General features: G+C 43.2%; 1 protein-coding gene across 1 annotated transcript in view; it reads right to left on the minus strand.

Annotated features, from left to right (window-relative positions):
• itpr1b (inositol 1,4,5-trisphosphate receptor, type 1b) overlaps positions 1 to 21363 on the minus strand; it is a 178920-nt gene extending 157557 nt beyond the window's left edge. Inside the window, exons 1-8 of the mRNA XM_059649970.1 lie at positions 21333 to 21363; positions 15348 to 15531; positions 12208 to 12461; positions 6475 to 6675; positions 5116 to 5226; positions 3612 to 3707; positions 3399 to 3521; positions 2483 to 2590 (exon numbers count right to left, since the gene is read on the minus strand). Coding sequence (XP_059505953.1) covers positions 2483 to 2590; positions 3399 to 3521; positions 3612 to 3707; positions 5116 to 5226; positions 6475 to 6675; positions 12208 to 12461; positions 15348 to 15531; positions 21333 to 21362 — 1107 coding nt within the window. The 5' untranslated portion in view covers position 21363. The remainder of the gene's footprint in view (positions 1 to 2482; positions 2591 to 3398; positions 3522 to 3611; positions 3708 to 5115; positions 5227 to 6474; positions 6676 to 12207; positions 12462 to 15347; positions 15532 to 21332) is intronic.
• Positions 21364 to 24260: the final 2897 nt, after the last annotated feature.

A 24260-nucleotide genomic window follows, 5' to 3' on the forward strand; every position in this document is an offset into this window, starting at 1 on the left:
ATAGAGCCAAGCAAATCCATTGGATGCAGTCAAGGGGCATACAGGTTAGGATTGGGGTGGTGGGGAAGAAAAGCAAGTCTGAAGGCTTAATGTGGCAGAGTCCCTTGAAGAGTAAGAAAAGATTGTGGGGAGAGAGATTCTTAAAAATACAAGTTAGCAAAGTGGGTATGAGAAAAGATTCATGGATAGAATAATAAAGTGAAATCCAAGGGTTTTGTTTTTAAAATGTACAAGGAACAAGAGAATAACTAGAGAAAGAGTAAGGCTCAACAAGGACCATTGAGTAATCTGTGTTGAACTTAAGATGCGGACACAGTGCTCATTGAAGACTGCACACGTTGGTCTTCACAATGGAAAAGGCCAAAGCAGATATTGATAGTGTGGAATGTTGTGAAACATCAGAAGAAATTGGGAAACGATGGTCTCCTTTTGTGCTGTCAACATTTATGAGCCTTAAAGTCAGAGCACTGCAATTCTCCCGCATTTAGTTGCGAACGGTGATGGAAAATTAACAGGAGAATAAGGCAACTCCTTGAACAAGACCATCCTCCATGGCAGCACAGCCCAGTGTGCACACAGATAAGAGAAAGATGAAAAGCTTGTTGCCATCTTCAGCTAGAAATGCTGAATGAACATCCTTCGAAGCCCCAGCCTGTGGTCTCCAATACTACAGTTACTCAGGCTCAGTCATTTGACTCACTTCAAGTAACAGGCAAAATTGCTTCATGTCCCGGATACAGGCCATTCATTCTAGACGTCACATGGAAGTCCAGTACTACCAAACACCTCCATGCTAAGCTGTTCCACAGTATCCGGCACAGCAGAGTACTGCTGCCCTAAGGCTTTTGCATTCAGGGTCTCCTGCTGCCCTGTGCCCACTCACTCCATCAGCTGGAGAAGGGAGGTTGAACATGTCTGCCATCATCGTCAGTCATTTGCTGCACTTGCTTGGAATGGGGTTCCAGATATTAAGTCAATCTTTCACATTCTATCACAGCAAATCATCTAGGTTTCAACCACAAGCCCGTGTACACGTTTGGTCAGAATGCAAATCAAATTGCACGATTATGAAAAATATCTCGGAAGTTGTATTCGTCAAGTGCCAGCCAGGAAAAAACAAGATAAATTACTGGATGCATCTAACATGTAACATTCAAGAATGGGGCAATGGAGCCAGTGAGCCAGGAGACAGCTTCTCTCAGTACATATACTGCGAAAGATGGCTGCCCAAAGACAGTGATTCATTCAGCCACTACTGACTATTTTGTTTGGTGCAATAAAGACACTCGAGACATGGTCACAGTTGTTAAGTAAAACTCTGTCTTTGTGCCTTCAGAGCTTGAGTCCGGTTCCCAGCGAGTAATTAGGTGACAATGACAATACCTCATGCAGCTTTTGCATTTACAGTCATTAACCACCGTGGGCGACTGCATCTCTGAATCCTAAGCATCAGTGGTTCACTTAGCGAGAGCAAACAAATGACAACACAACTCTTCCTCTGATACTGGAGGGATACCTTCACGGAGAACTTCCCGCACTGCCGCTACATTTTATATAAATCACAAAGCTTTTACATGGAAACAGAATTCACTGAGCCTACTTTTGACTAAAATTCAAGAAACCAAACAGACTTCATTTACACGTACCCTATGGGAAAGTAAGCTTGGTATTCCAAGTCAGTGGCATTCCAGCTCCAGCCAGAACTACAAGCTTTCATAGAGGAGCACAGTTAGCCATCGATTACCTGCAGCCTCTAAACACCGAAAACAGGTGAGGGAACTGACTGGGCACTGCAAGGATGTCCGACAATATAAAATCTGCCAGGCTTGCCCCCCCACCACCCCACCCTCCCGCCCAATGTTCAGTGGTAGGACAACCTCCTTTCTTTTTATTTCCCTTCTAGAGTTAAATCAGGCCTCAATGACTCTGAAGTTGACTCACTGATCAGTGTTTTACTCTCAGCAGCTACTAGTCTGGGGCATTTTCAAGTTCCTGCTGAAGAGACGTAAAATTGCAAGAAACCTGAATATGGAACAATTATGGACCCTATCACTCCATGCCATGTTAACTGGGTAGCCAGTGCATGTAGAAAACAAAAGAAGGTTGCTCTATGTGGTCAGTGAGGCTCAAGTGGCCTCAGTGTCTCTATAAGGCACTTATCTGCCAATTCACTCAAGTATTTCCATTGTATACTACTGAAAAAACACACACAAGGAAGAACTAATGATTATTTCATGACTCAGAACATGACGTGTTATCTTAGTCCACTTCCTAAGATAATAAACTTTCCGTATTTTTTAAGGCTACAATCTAAACTGGGAAGCTTGTCTGATTAGCTGCTTGTTTTGGTTCCTAGAACTTTGTCAAATCTTCCAATAGCATGTTTTTTTTTTAAATTGTTCTCATACGTCCAGCAAGGCTGTAAATAAGAATGGTACAAGATGCTGGTATCTGTTTGTCTTTGGGTCTGATTTTTACTGACCTCAATCTGAGCTGTGTGCTTAGCATAATATTCCAAGGCTTCATCGCCTTCGCCCATCTGACTGCCGGGTTTCAGCATTTGCTGCAGCTCTTTGTTGTGACGTGCCAACTGCAGGAATAAGCAACATTATGAGTGCCAGGGCTGAAACACTTACATTCCTCTATAGCTCGGTGAACGAAACATTCTTCTGTGCACTTCAAACATTCCTGCCCTTCAAATGCCCGAGGTGCCCGCCTCCTCCTTTACAACTGGTGGGTGGGAATGGAACATTTATTTTGTCTGGTCCTCAAAAATGGTGCATCTGCTGACTCATCTGCAACCACAATACTCAACTACACACAAAAAAAAACACATCATCAACTGGTGTTACAGAAGCGTGATTATCTATGGGATAATGACCTGGCTGGTTTTTTTTCTGGCTGTCTTGTTCAGGCATATATTTTGGCAAGGCCACCTGGGGAAACTCCACAGCTCTTCAAAACACTGCCATGGGATCTTTCACATTCACCTGAACGGGCAGGTGGGACCTTGGCTAAATGGACGTTACCTCCAACATCGCAGGGCTCCCTCAGTGGCGCCAGCCATTCTTTATTTTTATCTCTGAGCTCAAGGCTTCGAATGGGACTTGGAACCCAGGAACTTGCGGTTTCCAAACAACTGTCCAACCAATAGATAGCTTAAATATATAGCATGCATTAAAAATGTGAACAATCCACCTAGCTGGAACTATACTGCCAAATAAATTTGATTTTTTTTTTAAATGTTCCTCATTACAAAGAATGAACTGAGTTGGAAGGCGTCCTATGTATGACAAGAGATGGATAAACTGTATTGTTCATGCCATTGAAGGCACAAACATGATCCTTGTTTCACTATCCTTGGCTGAACCCATGCTCGAGTCCACGCCCAAGTTTACCTGGTGTGCAAGAATGTAAATATTGTGGCCAACATTCCGGGGCGATGCTGCATGATCCTCACCGTCTTCAGTTTCCTCAAACTCCACCTCGCCTTGGAGATAGGCCTTCTTGATCACTTCCACCTAAGAAAGCATTGGCTTCGTCAATTAAAATATAGATTCGCTGGCAGGGAAAGGAAACACACAGTGTATTTAAAATAAAACGCTGTCTACCAGTTCCTTGGGCCTCATGTTGTAGAGTATCCTCTCCGCATTCTCGCTGTCATGCCTGCTCTCCATGATTGCCAGGAGCAGTTTAGAGGCATTATTCTGTGGAAAGGACACATGGATGTCAGGAGAAGGGCATCTGCCATTTCTAACATATTCTGTAACTTGGAAAATTATTATGATATTCCAAGAACAAAAAGTGATATCAAAGATCCAAAACAAAACACCAAGTCAAAGGCAGTTGCTTCTCCACTGTCTTGGGCATAATCAATCTTGATAATTTAGGGGCCCTATTCAGATTGAGAATTGCATGGATGACAAAGATGCCACATATATAAGGAAACATATGTCAATTCATTTCAAAGAAAGATTAAATTAACAGATCCAACATTTCATTTAATGATCAGAGATGGCAATATGTAAGTGTACAGATCCATACTTTTGTTTCACATATTACAACTAAATTTTCATCCATTCCAATACCCAGCAGAGAAGAGGAATTAATGAACTCAATGTTATTGGTTCTGAACTAATCTGTTCCCTTCAATAATTTCTACACTTTTCTGTTAACAAAAAATACTCTTAATGTTGTTAATGCAGTACTTCTCTGGACTAGCCAAGTTCCAAGGACCCACGACTGCCACAATATTAAAGGAATTCCAACGGTCTTCATTCTCAGAATATACCCAAACCATCACAGAGCACGTGTTTTGAATACTGTTGCTGTCTTTCAACTACATCATGTTCTTAATGCATCCTGTGTATTCCCAATATTCCTCTCAACCAAACCATCTCTGTTCATAATTTTTCCTCTTCATGTTATCTTGCATCCCAACACTAGGATGCCAAAAACCATGGGGATGACCATGTTAAATGCCTATCCTCATTTTTAGAATCTCGTTTTATGCAAATTTACCACCCCACAAATTAATGCATTGACCGGTGTCGACAGACATAAGGTGCAATTTCCTCATTAGTTGCACTGTGGTAGTCAGTGGATCTCGGGGATTGGGGAACTTTCGGGGCCTATTGTTGTTGATGAGTGGTTAAAGCAATGGATTGACGTTTGGGGCTGAATCTAATGTCAACATTCCAACGGGCTCCTATGTGGACTTGCTGGGCTAAATGACCTGTTTGCACGCCAGAAGGATTCAATGATTCTCAGCTAGACAAGAATCCTGGTGACATAACTGGTAAAGTGTTCACTAAATAAGGTTGGTACAACCCAGGGAAAAAAAAAGTAGAGAGGGGCCAGAGGCATATTCAGTTCAGAGAAAAGATTCAAACTAGGGTGGATGGAACTAAATAGATACCACACCAGTTGGAATACGACTTAAGGCCCAAGGTTCTCTCCCACAAACTCAGCAAAGGCAAGAAATACAACCTGAGGCCTGGTGGTATTCCAGGTGGTACAAATGGTGGTGACCTTTGACAACTACGCAAACCATTTTAGCTGCCCTTTCTACTTTTAAACACAAGGGTCATCCGTGAGAATTATCTACTGACTTGCCTTCAACTCTAGTACGAGGTCCATTCGTTTCTTCCCCAATGGATTTATGTCATTCAGAATTAATGCAATGATGATGTCAATTCCATTCGATTCATGGGTGGCAATACAGTTCTGTGCAAACAAATTTTAAACACAAAATCATTTGAATCATGTTTCCCCTTCCCGATTCAAACGTTTGCCACGAAACCACTAGTTTCAAATTTGTCAAAGCATCTATTTAACAAGATTCCTATTCATGGAAACAATACTTGACGTACCTGCACTTGAATACCTGTGGTTAGTTAATTACCTGTACATTAGGATGAAGTGGGAGCTGCTTAAACCCCAGTATAGTGGAATGAGACAGGGAATACAATAAAACCATTCCAAATGAAAACAGTAATCCAGAATGGCACCACTGGTGCTCCAGACAGCTTGCTCTTTTTAAATTAAGTGTCAGCCGAGACTCGCCTCAGAGTACAAAGATAGTGGGGTCAAATCCAAGTGCACAGACTTGAGCACAACATCCAGCTTGTAATATTCCCAGTGCTTTAATGAGGGAGTGCTAAAATGTACTGATAGAATAGTGATAATCATCACAATTTGAGGGCACGCTTTTTGCTTTGATGTTCACAGCCAGAATGATAACTTTAGAAAGGGACTCCTTAGTGCAGTCATCTTTCATACTGGCACATACTTCGACCAACACACAGGTTATTTCGCCCCCGCTACTAGCTGAACATACTTTGGCCATCTCCAAATTTACAGTGAAACGGGGGCAGCATGATAGCTCAGTGGTTAGCACTGCTGCCTCACAGCACCAGGGGCCCCAAGTTCGATTCCGCCCTCGGGCGACCGTCTGTGTAGAGTTTGCACACACTCCACCGTACCCGAGTGGGTTTCTTCCGGGTGCTCTGGTTTCCTCCCACAGTCCAAAAGATGTGCAGGTTAGGTGGATTGGCCTTGATTATGAGTCAAGGTGGAGGGTAAAGGTGGGTTGTGGGGGAAGCTGCATCTGGATCCGCAGTGCAGACCCAATGGGCTGAATAGTCTCCTTCTGCAGTGTTGGGATTCTAAGAAACGTTAACTAATTTTACAATAAATAATAAAATGTGAGGCTGGATGAACACAGCAGGCCCAGCAGCATCTCAGGAGCACAAAAGCTGACGTTTCGGGCCTAGACCCTTCTTCAGCTCTCTGATGAAGGGTCTAGGCCCGAAACGTCAGCTTTTGTGCTCCTGTGATGCTGCTGGGCCTGCTGTGTTCATCCAGCCTCACATTTTATTATCTTGGATTCTCCAGCATCTGCAGTTCCCATTATCACTAATTTTACAATAAATAGGCTCATAGCAAAAATAAAGTCAGTGGCACAAAATATACCTGATTCTCATGGCAGGGTCCTTGACAGTATTCAGTTAAGCTCTCCAGTGTCTGATTGATGAGGGACACATTTTTCTCATTGATGTAGAGTCCCAGAAGACCGAGCCCACCCGTGGTGCTGCCACAGATGCAATCCAGGAATTGCAGAGTCTCACAGACCAGGTTGTAATTAGTCTTGTTGTTTTGGCATCTCAAGAAGTTCTGGAAATGAAATCAGAAAATAGATAATTAATGTACACAAGAACTTCCTGCTTGGCTTCACGAGTTTCAACAGGTGCTCAAGTCCAGAGCTAACTCCTCGACCACATTCAGGAATGGCTCCACAGGGCTCAAGACAATTGCGAGGAGAAAAGGAAAATAAATTAAGAAACCACCAATTTTTTTAAAAAAAACAAATGATCACGGTTCGGCATGGAGAAGGGAGTTTTAAGAGGACATCTCAAGACTGTGACAGTACTGCCCTGGTCAATACTTATTCCTCGAGCAACATCATTAACAGAATATCAGCCCATGAACACACTGCAATTATGGGGTCTTGCCATTTAGAAATTTGGTGCTGTGTTTTTGCCTTAATTATAATAGGGGCTACATGTCAAAAAAAAAACTTAATTGGAAACAGCTTGCTGGGACATTTCTAGAGGTGAGCGCACTTAATTGGCTAGCTGATGACATCATAGGAAGTGACATCAGGTCATATGATAACGCAGCCCAGGTCTGCCTCCACATTTCTGAAGAAGGATCCCAACCCAAAATGTCAACTTTCTTGCTCCTCTGATGCTGCCTAGCCTGTTGTGTTCATCAAGCTCCACACTGTGTTGTCTCTGACTCCAGCATTGGCAGTTTTTACTATCTATGCCTCTGTGTTTGTTGGGCAAGGATCTCTCCCTGCTTGGTATAAAATGGTCAGAATAACAGTTCTGGTTACCATGACCTGCTACTCTCCTGTCTCTAAAGCACAGGCTGTGGAAAAATAAGCTTCCACAGAACTTACTTCCTTTTCACCAGACAGACACTAGTATGGTCTTAAGCCATCAAGGTTACAAATTAGAAAATGCTCAAACAATGACAGTGCAAGAGAACAGTTAAATTTTTGGCCCGGTCTCTTTTTAATCGCACAGTAAGGAATGTTCTGGTCATCTACATAATTCAAAGCTCGCTGTCATGGCAGCTGTTACTTTGAGTTTAAATACCATTTCTACTGTATCTACTGTTAAAATTTCCTGGCCAGAAATGCCTGAAGGGCTACAGTAGTGAATCAGTTTATTTCTGGGGTGCTAAGGATTTAAATTATTCTTTGCTTCTTAATCTTTCGTTCATGTGCTCAAATGATTTAATAAGCTGTGATGCAAAATAAGTCTCCACTGGCAGTTCATCATATTCATCTGTTCGAGTGGTGTTGAATTATGAGTTTCCACCTCATGGCTTTATAGGCCTGACGTGGCACTGCTTGAAGTATTTTACAGTAGTGCAGCCCCAGTGGCCTATTGCAGAGTTGCTGGTCTTTGGTTGCTTAATTTTCCTCCTGGCTTGTTTTCTCCTTGTGTATTCTACTCTGTCACAGCCGTATTCTGTTGGCCCTGAGCGTACGGAGAATGGACAATGATCAATGGTCATCCAGTTGCCCACCAATCAATGCTTTGGGCACTAAACATAAGAAATAGAAATAGGCGGCCATTTTCGGCTGATCTGCCCCAACGTTCAACTCCTCTTTCAGCTCCTCATAGTCCTCAACATCCTGATAATTCAGACATTTTTCTCATCTATCTTCTCTGAGAATCTACACTACTGCACTGATACCATGAATTCATTCAATCTTTTGACAAACTCCTACGCTTATGGTGTAAACATGAATACTTGCCAGAAGAACCAATGTCTCTTGGAAACTGAATAAGACACAAGCAAAATAACTGGTCATGAATACTGCATTTAATTACTGTAGATTGCTCACTTTCTCCCCCAAAACAAATATTTCTTGCAAATATTCCTTTCAGGCCAATGGCAACTTATTGTAAATAAAATGATGAGGCCCCATTAAAAACAAATTGGACCTTATGAAAGAAATTGCATGCTTCCTTATATTAACTTCTACTGTGGCTGCTGCTAGATGTACAGACCTGGGATTCTCCTACATAAGCCAAATATGAATGGAGGTGAATGAGCAAAAAAAATGCAGAACGGTTTGTTTCCTGCCCTTGAGCAAATTGGCCCTTCATTCCCTCCATTCCATGCATTTACAATAAATGCAAGTCACCATTGTTTCTGCTTCACATTCACCTGGGTTCATCTGCACATCTTCCTGTGGGAAGATTTATTTTACGTCCTCCAGTTTGCCCAGTTGGAAACTGAGTTGAAAGTGAAACATTAATTCTATTTCCTTCTCCAAAGAGACTGCCTGGCCCACTTGTTATTTCCTGTTTTCCTTTCAGTTTCCAGAAAACCCCTTCCCTGCCCCGCAACCCTATTTTGTTTTCTAGGATTCGAGCTCCATTAAAACATACTTTGTTGGTCCAGTATTTGTGTTCTTGAAAGTGAAAGATGTCAGTGCAGTCATTGGAACTATACTTTCCCACCCCAATTCAGAATATCAAACATTTCCAGATCAATACAGTCAACATACAGAGTGAAGCCCTGTATGCACGGTCACAGCCTCAAAAGAGGAGCCGTGACTGCACTATGTCTGGGGAGCTAACTCATTCTGCTGAACAGCGTTCCGAATTATATGCAGGTCATAAGAAATATTGAACGTCAGGTGTGGAATTTCAATGCTTCAGTGCAACAGAATCCTGGAGGAGCACAATCAAATGAGATTTCCACAATCTCAGGACCTAGGAACTTTGAGGCCTTTGATTAAAACAAAAAAATCAACTTTTAGGCCAAGGGTCCATTTTTGAACACTTAACAAACAAACCAATTTCGATAACAGAAACTCTAACTAAGCCTAATATGACACCAGGCCAATGGTCTCAGGACAGGGCACTCAATTCAAACACACACTTTGTGTGATTTGCTCAAAATATACTGAGCTTTTACAAGTATGCACAATGAAGAATTTTATTATGCATTGCGCCCCAGATGCAGCTTAGGCTGCTGGATATCTAGATATCTACTGGGCTGTAGCAGGTAGACTCCTGGCCATAGGGGACACTCGCAGCAGTTTTTGATAAAGCGGTACTCAAAAGAATACTGACTCCAGAACCAAAATCAACTTGGCCTGGTGAGATGTCACAGTTTAGACAAAGTAATAACCGATTTAAAGTTATGCAACAGTAGCATATCACTGGAATTGCTAGGAAAAGACCTCTTCTTTTATCAAAGAATGCGTTTCCTGATAAAAGTCAATCAAGGCGAAAATACGACGCCTCTGAATACAAGATTGCATAATAAATTTTAGTTTCACTGTACAATGCTTTGTTTAGCATTGTTACCTTTACAAGATTTGGAAATGAAAATCATTTGGCAGTCAATGGCTTGGCTTTTATTCAGTGATCCACAAAAGGTTCAACCCAGCTGACATCTCCATAGACAGTCAAGCTGCCTCTATCTATACTGCAGAAAAATCAAGTTACATTTAAGCTTGGACTGATAAGTGGCAAGTAACACTCACACCACACAAGTGCTGAGCAATGACCATCTGCAGCGAGCGAGAGAATTGAACCACTTCCTCTGGACATCAAAGGCATTACCATCGCTGAATCACTGACTGTCAACATCTCAGGGTTGCCATTGGCCAGAAACTGAACTGGGCCAATTATATAAATAAATAATGTGAATACCCGAGCTGGTGTTGGGTTGGTAAGTCACTTTCTGACTCCCTGTAGACTATCGGGCGTCTAACAGCTAAGGATCAGGAATGTGATTGAATCTCCCCAACTTTCCTGGATGAGGGTAGCTCCACGAACACTTGAGAAACTCAACAGGCTAACGCTTCAAACCATTCCCTTCCTTTACCCCTCAGGAGTGGTGCTATCAATAAGCATCAGCCACAAGACAAATTGCAGCAACTCACCAAGGCCCTTTTGGCCTCTCAAACAAGACCTTCACTACCCAGAATGACATTGGCAACAGATTCAATGGGAGCACATCCACTGCCACCACCTGCGAGCTACTCTGCAAGTCACAGACAAGTCTGGCTTTGAAAAATACTGACATTTCTTCAGTGTTGCTGGGTCAAAATCTTGGAATTCCGTCCCTAAACATTGGTTTACATGGTGTAAGGATACCCGCAGAATAGTTTAAGGTGAGCTGACCACCATCTCCTCAAGTACGATAGGAATGAGCAACAAATGCTGACCTGACTAGCTATCCTATGAAAAGAAGGTTATTGAATTTGTGCTTTTTAGGGTTTCCACACACTCGTTAGTCTCCTTAGCATTGCTGACCAAGTGGTCTTCATTCATTACAGAACAGAGTGTATCTTTCTACCTCTTCAATATCTGAGCAAATATGAGGAGACTCATATCAGAGATCCTCCAACGACTTGCCTCTTTAGAATATACCTTAAGCCACTATATAGTCTCCCCTTCAATAAGAAAAAGAATATTAAACTAGATCAGGACACAAGTCAACAAAAAAATTGCATCAAATATAACTCAACAGTACTCAGTAGAATCAACACATTTAAAATAGTTAATAAGTGTATTCCCCTCCTCAAAATATTAAAACAGATGGTTTGCCTCCTTGAACTCTGAATAGTAAGTCATGGTTGCTTATCATGACATGGCAAAATGCCACAGTAGAAATCTTGCCCAGCACAATATTTCAAAGGGTATAGACTATTCCTGACCAGAATAAAATATCAGCTATGAAGAACTCATTTAAAAACGTTTGGAGAAGTATTGGAACAAAGGACATTAGAACAGCTAACTTATCAGCACATTAGTTCAATGGATAGCCCATTACATCGGATGCTTGTTCTGAATGCAATGGCTTGATTCATTGATGCGTTAGTTAAGTTATTTGAAACCATTTACGATGGGTTTCCAGCCAAACATGATAGAAGGATTCAAACCACAAAGCCTTGGCCCATAACACAGCTCCAATCAATAATAAATACTGCAACAGAGTCTACATTAGTTCTAGTCCACACAGCAGGCTATCTTTGGTGATGTGCATTCCACACAAATTTTAATTCTAATCCTCTGCTCATGACCCTTGCAACTATTGCATTAACATTGTTTCTGGCTGTTTCTCCTGGCTAAGAGTGCCAATTTGAACTTTCCAATTGTTAGACATCCCACCATCACCATACTCAGACTGATTGCAGACGTTAACAGCAAACCTAGTGAGTAGTTGAAACACCATTTGTATTAATTACAGAGATTCATTCAACAATGGGCACTGAACACAGCAAGCTTCGCTAAATATTGAAAGGCTTCCAACTCACATCCACCTACTGCTCAGGGCAACGTGGGCCATAATCGGCAAGATCAAAGCATCTCAAATATGGACCGAACATGCACTTCGTCAGCTCCAGAACTACCATCCCTTTGATGCCCTTCAATAAATGAAATTATTCATATGAAGATATTGAAATTGGGATTTCATAGCAATACCTCACTGGCTACATTAAAAGACTCTAGCTGGAATGAACAGAAGATATTTTTGGGCTGTGAAACACAGGGCAGAAGCCGTGCTCTGGTGACATTAGAGCAGCGCACTTTTTCCGATTGCAGTCACAACAGGCGCGGACCAGAGACGGTCTTGAGAATTCAACAGCAGAGGGCTGTGTGGTACCTGAAGGTCTCGGTTATGGTTTTCACAAAGCAGCTGCAAGAAGCGAAGGATTGGCTGCATGATGGCAATCACAGCACTCATCTCGCCATCGTCTTTGTTCTTCTCTGCAGCCGCCTGGTTGCCATCTGCAGCGGCGAAGTGGTCCTCTGGGTCAGCCTCCCTGCGGTAGGTGTTGTAGGCTTTGCGGGTTGCAGCCGAAGCCTCGAGCAGCTGATCTCTTACTTCGTCACTGAGTTGCGTTGCAGGTTCTTTGGCTGCAGAAGCAGACAACACATCGGTCAGAAGCAATCTGCCCCGTGCATCAGTTTCCCCAAGTACGTATAAAAATAACTGGCAGAACCTCAGTGCTGAGTTAGAAGTACAGGCATCATAGCCACAAACTAGCTATACAGCACATGGAGACAGTAAGAACTGCTGATGCTGCAGTCTGAGAGAACACAGCGTGGAGCTGGTGGAACACTGCAAGCCTGGCAACATCAGATAAGCAAGAAAGCTGACGTTTCAAGGTCGGGAGCCTTCTTCAGACCCTTCTTCTGAGGAAGGGCCCTGGCCCAAATCGTCAACTTTCCTGCTCATCTGATGCTGCCTGGCCTGCAGTGTTCCTCCAGCGCCACGCTGCTTTCTACAGCATTATGGAGTCTGTTCTGTCAAATCAGCTAGTCTGTGGCTAATCTCCTTATTGAATTCTATTTATCTACCGTTGATCCTTTTTGCTGAATATATTTCATTAACAATAATCTCCTGATCAGTGTTAAAAATTGCATCCACAGCCTGCATGTTACTTTGGCACCCCCTCTATATTGTGGGCTGGCCAAACCTGGACTCAAAGTGCTAGCTGTTGGTAGGCAAAGAATATCTGTTTCACATTTTGCACTTATTTAGCAATAACATTCTCACAGTGATCTGATTTCCCCATATCCCTAGTAAACACTAATCATAACCCTCCACTGGACCAGACATTGTGAATCCCAGATCTTCCTCTCCCTCCACAACTATGAAAACATATCCTACTGAACCAAGTACATTTTTTGACAGGAGCCGATATTTCTGGTTAGTCAGTGTCCTTGATGAGAAAGGATTACACTCTTAACTTGACAATAATCTTTTGCCACAAATTGTATCACTTCAGACTGCAGAAAACGGTCTCTATGGGCCCAATGACAAATTACAAGCTCTGTTCTGAGAATGACCAGCAAAGTGATGCTCCAAATATATTCAGTCAAAATTGATCACGTCAAGTTCTTTGGGCCTTCAAAACTTTTGTAAATAAATACAGATTAACAAAAACACAGTGTCTACTTGTTTAGCGTTTCCAGCCTGAAAAACTGGAGGCTGAGGGTAGATTTTGGCCTTTCGGTTGGGATTTCAATGGCAAGGTCAAACGGGGATCAGAGCCACATATCGTATGGGACTCAAACAAGCAATCACCCGAGGGGGCTTTCCCATGAATCGGCAAATTTGCAGTCAGACAACAGGCCCACCACACAGTTAGAGAATAGATAACAGGAGTCTTGTCGCAAGCGGCAGTGTCCCTGCCTGTGGACCAGAGGATTAGGTTCCACCTCAGGATGTAATGGCTACAGTGTGTCAATAACATGCCCAAACAGGTTGGTTAAGGATAATTATTCTTCACAACTTAGTGCAAAAGGGTTGGATCTCAATGGCTGAGATGCCCTCCAGAGAGCGAGGTCGGGGGGTTCCCTTCATTTTGAGGCAGCTTCTTGACTTTTCTGTCCACTGTGTCCGCCACCTCCCAACAGGATAGGAACCTTGCCCCCTGGCAAGAGGGAATTAAATGCCTCCTCCTGTTCCAGTACAGTAACTAGACATTGGAGTTGCATATCCTTTCAAATTCTCCTACCACAGCAGGAACTGATTGAATGGGTTCAAAATATTGTTAAATCATTGTCTAGGGGTAGCAGGAACTGCAGATGCCGGAGAATCCGAGATAACAAGGTGTAGAGCTGGATGAACACAGCAGGCTAAGCAGCAGAGGAGCAGGAAAGCTGACATTTCGGGCCTAGACCCTTCTCCAGAAATGGGGGAGGGGAAGGGGGATCTGAAATAAATAGGGAGAGAGGGGGAGGCAGATAGAAGATGGATGGAGAGGGTAGTTGGAGAGGAGACAGAGCGGTCAAAGAAGTGGGGATGGAGCCAGTAAAGTGAGTGTAGGCGGGGATGTAGGGAGGAGATAGCTCAATCCAGGGAGGATGGACAGGTCAAGGGAGCAGCATGCGGTTAGTAGGTAGGAGATGGGGGTGGGGCTAAACTGGTTGCAGATCGCCATTCTTTCAACCCCCTCTGTCCACTTGCAGTTCCTCCATTCAAGGAGATTACGCAGGTGAGTTTCCAGGTGGTATACAGCATTGCTTTAAATATTGGTGTTTATGCCTGTTATTTTGCCCTGTAGTCCTTTGAAAGGAGCTATTTATGGTTAGTATGCTTTGGAGGAAAGACCTCACCAACAGCTCCAATATAAACCATGACCTACCCACTGCACATGGGTTAAGAATCCCTTGAACGTCTCAAGGAATATTCAAGAACACAACCAAATAGTGTCTGGCAGGTGGGAAAGTAGAGTCGTAGATAGGGGCTGAAGTACAGAAGTTGGCCTCTGTACAATTCCTGCAGAAAGGAAATGGCAACTTGCAGATAAAGGCCTTCCTTTTTTTTAAAACCTGGGATTGAAAACTGGTAAGGAAAATGCCAGCACGAGGACGACTTGGCTTCCCTTAGACACCAAGTTAAACTTGCTTCCAGCTCGGACTCGTTCCACTTCTGTCTCAAATAATTTTGCCCTTGCTAATTCCTCTGGACTGGTTCACATTTTACGACGTGTATTTACAGCTGGGGACAGCTATTAAATCTGCTGTGGAGCACTTAAGGCTTTGATTCATCAGTTCTAAAAGTAATGACACTGCTAAGAGAAAACTGCAAAGGCACCTTAAAGCAGAAAATTATGTACTGCTTTCCAATTCCTAGGACCAATTAACAGGTCTCAATACAATTGTGTGAAGTAATTAAAGTTTCAATTTTAGGATAATAATGGCAATTAGAACGAATAATTAATCCATTGTGTGCCTGGCAAGGTTTTTCCTTCATACACAAGAGCATTCTCCAATCCCAGCATTGCCTCTTACCTCTTCTTCGCACTGGCACGTCCCTCTCTGAAGATTCATCGTCTTTCTTTTTATTGCCAAGGTCGCTGGTATTTACAGTCACAGTGGCTTTGATCTCTTGCTGCGCGAGCTTCATCCGGTCGTAAAACACCTTGAAGAATTTCTCAGACTTCTTATCCTCTGTCAAGCGGCAGTAAAACGAATGCTGTCAAAATGAACAAGTGACCGAATCAGGTATTAATACGTGAGATGTGACTCAACGTTTCACTTCCACTCCACCACCTTGCATTGATGTTGAACTTTTAATGCAATTAAAACATCCCAAGGTCATCTACAGGAGTCAAACCAAACAATAATTTCTCATCAAGCCACAATCTGATGTCAAAGTAAATGACTTCTGCACGGTTGAGGTCCAATTCTAGTTAGTTTTCCAAGATAGCTAGAATCCACAGAACTGTCCACAAGAACGCTGTACTCTCAGATTGTCATGCACTCTCTCTCTCTCTCTCTCACTTTGTCAAGACCCTGGTAAAGTCTCTGCTCCACTGTAGTTCACTCTGCACAAGTCCTGTGACACTGACATCACATTCATGCTGATGTTGATCCCAATACTTCAGTGACCAAAAGTTCAGTTGAAACCTTCAGTTTTAATGAGCATCTCACAGAGGGTGATACAAGTAGAGGGGCAGAGGGATTTAGGGAGCCGATTCCATTGATCTAGGGCCAAGGGAGCATGGATGCCAACAATGGATCAATGAATGAAATAGGCATGTATGTGTCCAGAGTTAGAGAAGAGCACAGACATAACATACAGTTGTCTACAGCAACTGCAGTTTTATTATTTTATCAGCATATCCACACAGCAAAGATGTCAACAAGCTTTCTGGTTTGGAATAGGTTCGTGGACAGTCACCTCACAGCTAATGCTGAAAATTATATCTAACTCAGAACAGTAGGGCATCTCTGCTTTCTCGTTAGGTGTTTTGGGGCAGGATGGGGCGCATTTGAGGATGCAGGGTGGAAAGAGGGGATTGTGTGTGTGTGGACAGACAGCAGAAAATGAACGGAGAGGCTACCACCAATTCCAACAGTGACAAAGCATGGGAATGTTGTTAGAAGCCAAAATGCAAGCTGCAGGTTTCCAAGCATCACAGCATAATGACAGACTAAATAAAACAAGTACCGCATGGCTCACTGAATGTTTAATAAAAACAAAAGAAAATGGTGGAAACAAACGTAATGTTATTCTTCCTGTTACCACCCTCATTATCATCACTTAGGCTAAAAATAAGTGCTCAAGACAAGGAACTGCACATCCCTTGGAGGTTTTCCACCCAAAGACAGATTTCATTGAAATGATTCACACAGGGGAAATCTCGAAAGTGCAATTAAGTTTGACACCTGGAGTTGCTGAAACTTTTTAAAAATAGTCAAGGACGTGAAGGTCACATGGTGACCCCACCCTCTCTGTATTTAACTGGCATCACGACAGCACAGGGACAGGTTAATTTTGCCAGATCGTTGTCCAGCCAAACTAGTTCATCATCATTGCCACTGCGGCATTTGAATCAAATGCAGTGGCACATTGTTGGGCACAGGGATGGGCTGGGACCCTCTGCATGGCTCTGAGCAGCGGAACTAACGCGGGAGGAAAAGTTCAACAGAAGTCCTGTGAAACAAACATGGCTTCCAGGTTTGGGCTCCTCAGTGGAGTTGAGGCGATGGGTCAAAGTTGAGTTTTGCGGAAGGTAAGGCATCAAAGGTTAATGGCGGGGGTGGGGGGCGCGCAGGGAGTACGGCAATGTCACAATCTGAAACTCAAAAAGATCAGCCATGAATGGAGGAGCAGAGACACATGGCCTGCTTCACCTCCAAATTCATATGTTTGTAATCAGATCTCAAACACTGGTATAGCACACAGGAAAGAGGAGCACATTCTCGTGATTCATTCTGCTGTGAGCTCTGGTTCTTCAGGTTACAAATAAATTTCATACTTTACACATGAAGAAACAGACAAAGTTTTGTAAATCCCAGTGGTTGTCTTCATGCAAATTATAGATGCTGACAAAAAGCTTTAATCCACCAGACATTAAAACGAACACGTTTCAACTGTGTGGCAATTGGAAGGTTAAACGGATCAGCATCTTGGCAAATGGATTTCAACCTCAGTAAGCAGGTCTTGAACATCTATCACAAGGTCCTGACTTGGATTGGGAGTGGTGCAAGAAGCATCCCTGAATGTATGAGTTGACCATCTACAATGAAGTTAATGAGAGCCCTGAAGCAATTCAAAAGCTGGAAACTGGCTTATTACTTGGAAATAGACTTTTTACTTAAAAATGATTCACATGACTATGAACTACACACTTTCAAAAAGGAAATTAAATTGATTTTTTTAAAAAAAGCATATTTTATCCACACAACTATACCCATCACATATGGAGGTGGAACAGGCCCACTATTAATTTATGCCCTTGCATAGTTGATTTGTCATTTATAGGCGACTTGCAAACCTTGGATTGGGTCTGCGTTGCGCTTTTATGAGCAAATCATCCAGAAGAGCCATCTTCCAGTTAACCCTGAAATTATTCGGTCTGCAGAATGATGCCAAATATTAAATTCAATGCTCCAACCAACTTTGTTCCACCTCAACTTGCTCAATTTATTCGTCAACTCATCCACTCCTCGGCTGCTGGCCACACATTTCCAGCAACACACTGCACATTGATTTTAGACAGAGACATTACAATCTTCTCACCAACTGAGCATTACCATTTCTTTCTAATTACCTTCCAATGAATGCTCAGCTATCAATAGATACAAGGCATGGAGAGAGTCTTTGGCAGTCCCACAAACTAACAGGAAAATTTTCATTGGGCATAAGAGAAGCTGCCAATTCACTGCTTGCCTCACTACCAATGTGCACCTTCACTCTCACAGTTCATGATTTTTGCACATCTATAGGAGCTAACCTATTAACCTTTTGACCTAATCATCTTGCGACCTCAAATGAATCATGCACATTTCTACTAGCGAAGCTCAATCCACAGATGTGACTTCCTCATTTGTACCAGTATTTTAATGCCTTTTCAACCACCTATTACCTTGTGTAAAGCCTAAATCAATTCAAACGTGAACACTGCTCCCACATCGGGGATAATCCTCCAAATTTCCTGCACTCCTGACAGCATAGCAAATAAAAGCCTTGTTGCATCATCTCCTGGACAATCTCCCTCAACTTATTGTTTCTTTCATTCCTTGCCCCACTTAGTCTTTCTAAACAGAAGGTGCATTGCATACAATATTCTACTTCCTTCCTGGATTCTCACTTTTTTCTAAATTACAGAATAGGGCAATTCAACCTATTGTGTCTGTTTTCATGCTGGATGTCCGACTAAGCAATGCACCTGGTGCCTTCGCTCATTGCACATTCTACCTTTTCAGATAATAATCTTGAAAGTTTTGATTACACCTGACTTGATCACAATTTCTGCATTGAGTAACTTCTCAAGTCTCCAACCGTTTCTTTTGCCAATTACCATAAATGCGTTTCCTGTTTCAGTGGGAATAACATTCCCCTGCCTACTCTGTCCAGACCCATCATAATCCCTCCAGCAAATCTCCTCTCAACTGTGTCTTCGCCAAAGAAAACAGTCCCAGTCCCAATCTCTCCAGTCTATTTGGTGGAACCATCCTGGAGTGTCTTTTTTGCACCCACTCCGATACCTTCACATCTTTAAGATGTTGCAGTATTTCTGACAGGTTTTCTACAGGATCAAACATTTCCTAATTTTCTTCAGCCTTTTCACCCTACAGCGTCTTCAGGTTTTAGGAAACCCAAAAGTGGGTCACCCGTTTACACTCACTCCATAGTTTAGCCGAATTATTATTCTTGCTAACTTTATTGGTGTCCCCACATTTTGGACCTTTGTCCAATTTGATTATATCCAACTTAAAAAATAAAGACATTTTATCCTTGGTGTCAGGCACAGCTCAGAGTAACCCCGCATGAAACTCTTCCCCCAAAAATGTATGAGTGATCCTTTGGATCAGTATTCATCCCTGGTTCTGTCCTAGTCAAGAAAGTGGTACAGCGCTCCTGTTCTCTACTCTGTTCCTGAAGAGGAAGAAAGTTTCTTAAAAACACCACTTAAAAAAAGCACGCATTATGGATTTAAGAACTTTCTTCATGTGGGATGTTGAGCAATGCCACTCATAACCCAGAACTGAGTTTCTGTAAGGTCAAGCTTTTAGTGGCTTTGGGGGTGTAAGGGATCCAATTTTTCCCTCGGTTGTAGGCCACACAGCTTAGTTTCCATTAAAGGAGAAGAGAGCCCACTGTCACAATGTTGAGCAAGATGGAGGAATCAGGTTAGACAGAGCATGAAAAGACCAACAGTAGGGTCAATATCCGGTTTCAATTCAAATAATATGTGGTGACAAAAGCACAAAGAATAGAACCCTTTCTATCTCACTCCTTGCTGGCTACAAAAACTTAACTTCAGTAATTAAGGCTGCTGCTGGGTCATTTTGTCAATCTGTGAAAGTGAGTTACCAGTGCTTTATGGGTTGTCCTAATCGAGTTAATTTATAATTATCATTGATCATAATTGAACAAGGTGCGAAGGAGCTTCAATGCTGTTCTTGGTTACAACGTTATTCTCCATTTGATGCAAATAAGGACTTCCTGGCTGAAAAATGTACCAAAATTTAAGATCCTTCATGTTGTAGCTCACGGAAGAAGACTCTCTCCGCAAATCATTCACGATCATCCCATCAGCAGGTCACTGTGTTGGAGTTAGAGTATTGGACTCAGCGTCTAGAGGCAAAGGTGAGTTGGGCACTTTCTTTTAGTACCACTGAAGAAATATCCTGAAAATGTTCTATCCAACACTTGTGGGAGACAGATGATCACCACAAGAACAACTGGGGAACGCCAAGTACATATCCCAAACTCTATACATGCAAACAATAAAACAAACTAACAGTCCAGCAAAGAACCCCCTACCTCAGTAACTTCATATTCATGAGATTTCAGAGTTGCCATTCCAGCTTTTAATTATTAACTGCTCACAAACCTCAGAGGGAAAGATTGGTTTAAAGTCCGTCAGTAAGCCAAATGTAGCAATGCAGGGACTGTTGTGCTACTTTAATAAAACTTCACAATACCATTTGCCTTTCGATGTGTGTAACAAAGCCATCTTAAAAAAAATGTATCAGAGATAATGGGAACTGCAGATGCTGGAGAATCCAAGATAACAAAGTGTGAAGCTGGATGAACACAGCAGGCCAAGCAGCATCTCAGGAGCACAAAAGCTGACGTTTCGGGCCTAGACCCTTCATCTGATGTCAGCCTTTGTGCTCCCGAGATGCTGCTTGGCCTGCTGCGTTCATCCAGCTTCACACTTTGTCGTCTTACAAAATAGTTTGTTTGCAGCATTGTAAATACAGCCCTGGATTGCATCTTTAACTTCATCCAGGCCCCAAGCACTGGAATTTCACACCAGAAATCACCCTGCCCCTTCCTCTTCTAAAGCATTCGTTAAAAATTACATATCTATCTTTTCATGGGATCACATTCTTTGATTGGGTGCCTGTTTTGGTCTGATCGTCACTTCTGCTGGGATATAAAAAGGCACTCCCAACAAGGTAATGTCATTGTTAGGTCACTACATTTTCACAGATTGGCGGTGGTGTAATTTTTCTTCCACACAGTGGATAGGTAATGTATTGATTTTAAACTGAAATGAACTATCAGGTTGACAGGGTCTGTGCACAGCCTGACAACAGCATATTCTGCTTTTTAATCAATGCTCCCTGTATGGCTGTAATTTCACCAGGTGACACATGTCATTCCACCAGCTGTTGGCTAGCGATTTCAGCGCTGAACTGGCAGAGCAATTAGAGACCTGAGCAGTTCAGTTAACGTCCTTGGCAACTTCCCTGCTCCCCCCCCACCCCCCGAAGCAGCCTTGGTAAAACGAATGTTTTTCAACGCTTACAAACCTTCCGGAGGAGATAATGTGCCTGAAGCATTTCCATTCAGAACTTGGAAAGCCCAGTGTCACTGCGTGGGTGATGTGGGGGAAGCTACCACCCAATTTGATAACAGCCCGGAACAGCTTATTTCCATAGCAACAAGCTCCATACACAGCAGCTAGCATACTGTGTCAGTTCAGCAAGAAAGAAGATCATTGCAATTCCCCCCTCCCAGACACCATCACCTCCCCACCTCATGTCTTTCTACCTATTGTTCTGCACCAATATATAAAAAAATCCTGATCTTCTCTGGGTTGAATGCTGGACACAGCTTGTGACCTCTAACAATCAACACCTCACTTACAAAGGTCTCAAGGCAGGAAGCATTAAAAAAGTCTTGGATATTTATTTGAGGAGAAGCCTGCAAGTAGACAGAGAGAGGCTGGGGGTGGATGACAACAGGGAAGAGAAAAATGGAATTAATTGTTTGGCTCCTCCGAAGATCAAGTACTGGCTCGGGTGGACTGAATGGCCTTCTTCTGAGCTGTAGGGTTCTGCATATAGTCGAAAAGTCTACACGGACAATGGCAAGGGTCTGATTCAGTGCCGACTGGCAGTGCTCGTAGGGCATTGCAGATCCAAATTCTGCATCAGTTCAGGGCGTCTGATGCAGTGGGAGTGTCTGTACCTTTGAGTCAGGAATGCTGAGTTCAAGTCCTACCTGCTCGAGAGGTGTACCATAACCCATCTGAATGAGTCAATTAAAGATAGCTGTCAGTCACAGAGTAAAACTGCAGGAGTGGAAAAGAGGGCTCTGAGATCTGGGTAGAATTTCCCTTAAAAAGAGGGAGCTTGTGGAGGGACCTGAATCTGCTTTCCAAACAAGTTAGCTGCACCCCCAGCTGCAGTCAATTTTAGAGACAGCATCAGGGTTGTTAAATCCAAAATGGTTTAGAAAAAGACAACTGTCAAAGGTACTGCATTGTGACTGGCTGCTCCCCTCTCAACTTGGGATAATTTATGGCACTGAGGCCCAACGACCCTACGAGACCCTTCAGCAGCAATGCAGAAATAATGTCAGACCTCCAGAGGGGTTGCCCGTTTGCGATATCAAACCAGGAGACCCTCAATGACGTGGAGGGAACAGCATGGATCCAGGCCTGAGAAATGCTCTATAAGCCGAGCAAGAAAACAAGCACAGGCAACAGCGTAAAGCTTTTCATCTGAATTTAAAATTAAATGCTTTTGAATTTTAAAAAGCCATCTTTTTTTTAAAAAATGCTCAAGCAGGCTGGCTTTTGACAGGAAACAGAGGCTGCAACAAAAAAAAGTGGAAAGTTTTAACGAGGCCAATTTATATCCTACAATCGCCTGTCGACCTTCCAGCACACCAGCAGTGCCTATAAAAGCAGTACTGCCTGCCAATGGAAAATCCTAGAATGCTGCTGCACAAGAGTTCAAGGCAGCTCATACCAGTCTCCCCCTTTCACTTTACTGATAAAAGTCTCAGCTCCCATGCCCTGCAGTTCAGCACCTCCATTATTCATGCTCTCTGCGTATCTGGCGAGTTAGCCTGAGTGAGCAACGACCAAGCAACCTTGGACTGGCTATCTTTCTTTTTGTGGGTGTGTCAGTTAGCAGGGTGACTGACTGGGAATGTCGCACCACCGCAGGGAAAACCGAGGCCGCTGACGAAACAGCCCCTTCCCTCACAGGAAATCAGAACGCTGATATGGTGAAGCTGTTAAATGGGGTGTTTTGTTCCATTCTGGTCTTGCTCCAGGAGAGAGAAGTGACGTGCCTGGTTTCTTGTCACATATTTCCCCACCTCAGCCACCGGCCCCCACCGCAACACACACAAAAGAAAACAAAAGAATATAAGTGGTTGCTCATGACATCAAAAAGAATCCACGAAGAGCCACTGATCTCTATATTGTAAGGAGCAAAGCTGAAACGAGCCAGCGGCTGAAGTGCCCTGGATCAGTGGATGATTGACAGCATCGGCTGATCGTTTGGTTCCCTAGGTAATTCCTTGGAAGCCAGCAATCCTGCTGACGTAACCGAGAGCATAGCGCGCGCGCGCACACACACACACACACACACACACACACTCTTTACAAGTTCACTGCAGGCAAAATAAACAAGCATAAGAAGGGTGTTTCTGATTACTGGGTGCTAACCCCCGAAATGCCCTTTGTGAACTGTACTTGGGGACCTGTCGAGTTCTCCAGGGGTAATGTGCACTCTAGCAGCCATCCTCAAGTCCAAAATAAAAATTGGCACAGAGGTTGTGACAAAAGGTGATACAAGGAATCCTCAGGGTTCAAGCATCAAACAGACTGAATATTTCCCTCTCAGCATTTGCTGTCAGAGGGGTCCAGTTTGTGGGCTACCTTTCACCATTTGATCCACAAAGACCAAAATCCAACTTCCGTTTGAGCTCCCGTGAATAGCCTGTTAGCATCAATGGGCCTCCTCTCCAAGATGCCGATTCTACACCGTGCTCTTGTCTCCAATCAGGGTCCAACAGCGGACAGTGAGCAACTCCACACCACCTGGTGAATGGGCCACTGTGCATCAGTTTACCACAGAGTATAGACCTTGCAGAGACAGAGGCAGTCACAGGGTAAATCGTGCACAACAGATCGAGAGCACAGCCTGTTTTAACCAGAGGAGATAAAAAGAACACAGACACTGTGTGGGGTTATTTCCTGCCTTCAGAAGAAACCACCTTCAAAACCTCTCTTTCCTTGGGACACCAGATGCCTCTGGTACTGTCCCTGGAATCTTCAGGAAGCGAATATCCATTTCCTAGCTGCAAACAACCAGGGCTGGTTGGGGGGGCCCACAGCAATATTTGAATTAAAGATCTTCCCTTTCAATGCCTTTGTTTAATAGCCAGAGAAGTAGTGGAGGCTGGAGGTAGGATGGCAGGCTTGATGGATTTCAAAACAT

Source organism: Stegostoma tigrinum, chromosome 11, assembly GCF_030684315.1.
Source record: "Stegostoma tigrinum isolate sSteTig4 chromosome 11, sSteTig4.hap1, whole genome shotgun sequence".
NCBI classification, from domain to species: Eukaryota; Metazoa; Chordata; class Chondrichthyes; order Orectolobiformes; family Stegostomatidae; genus Stegostoma; species Stegostoma tigrinum.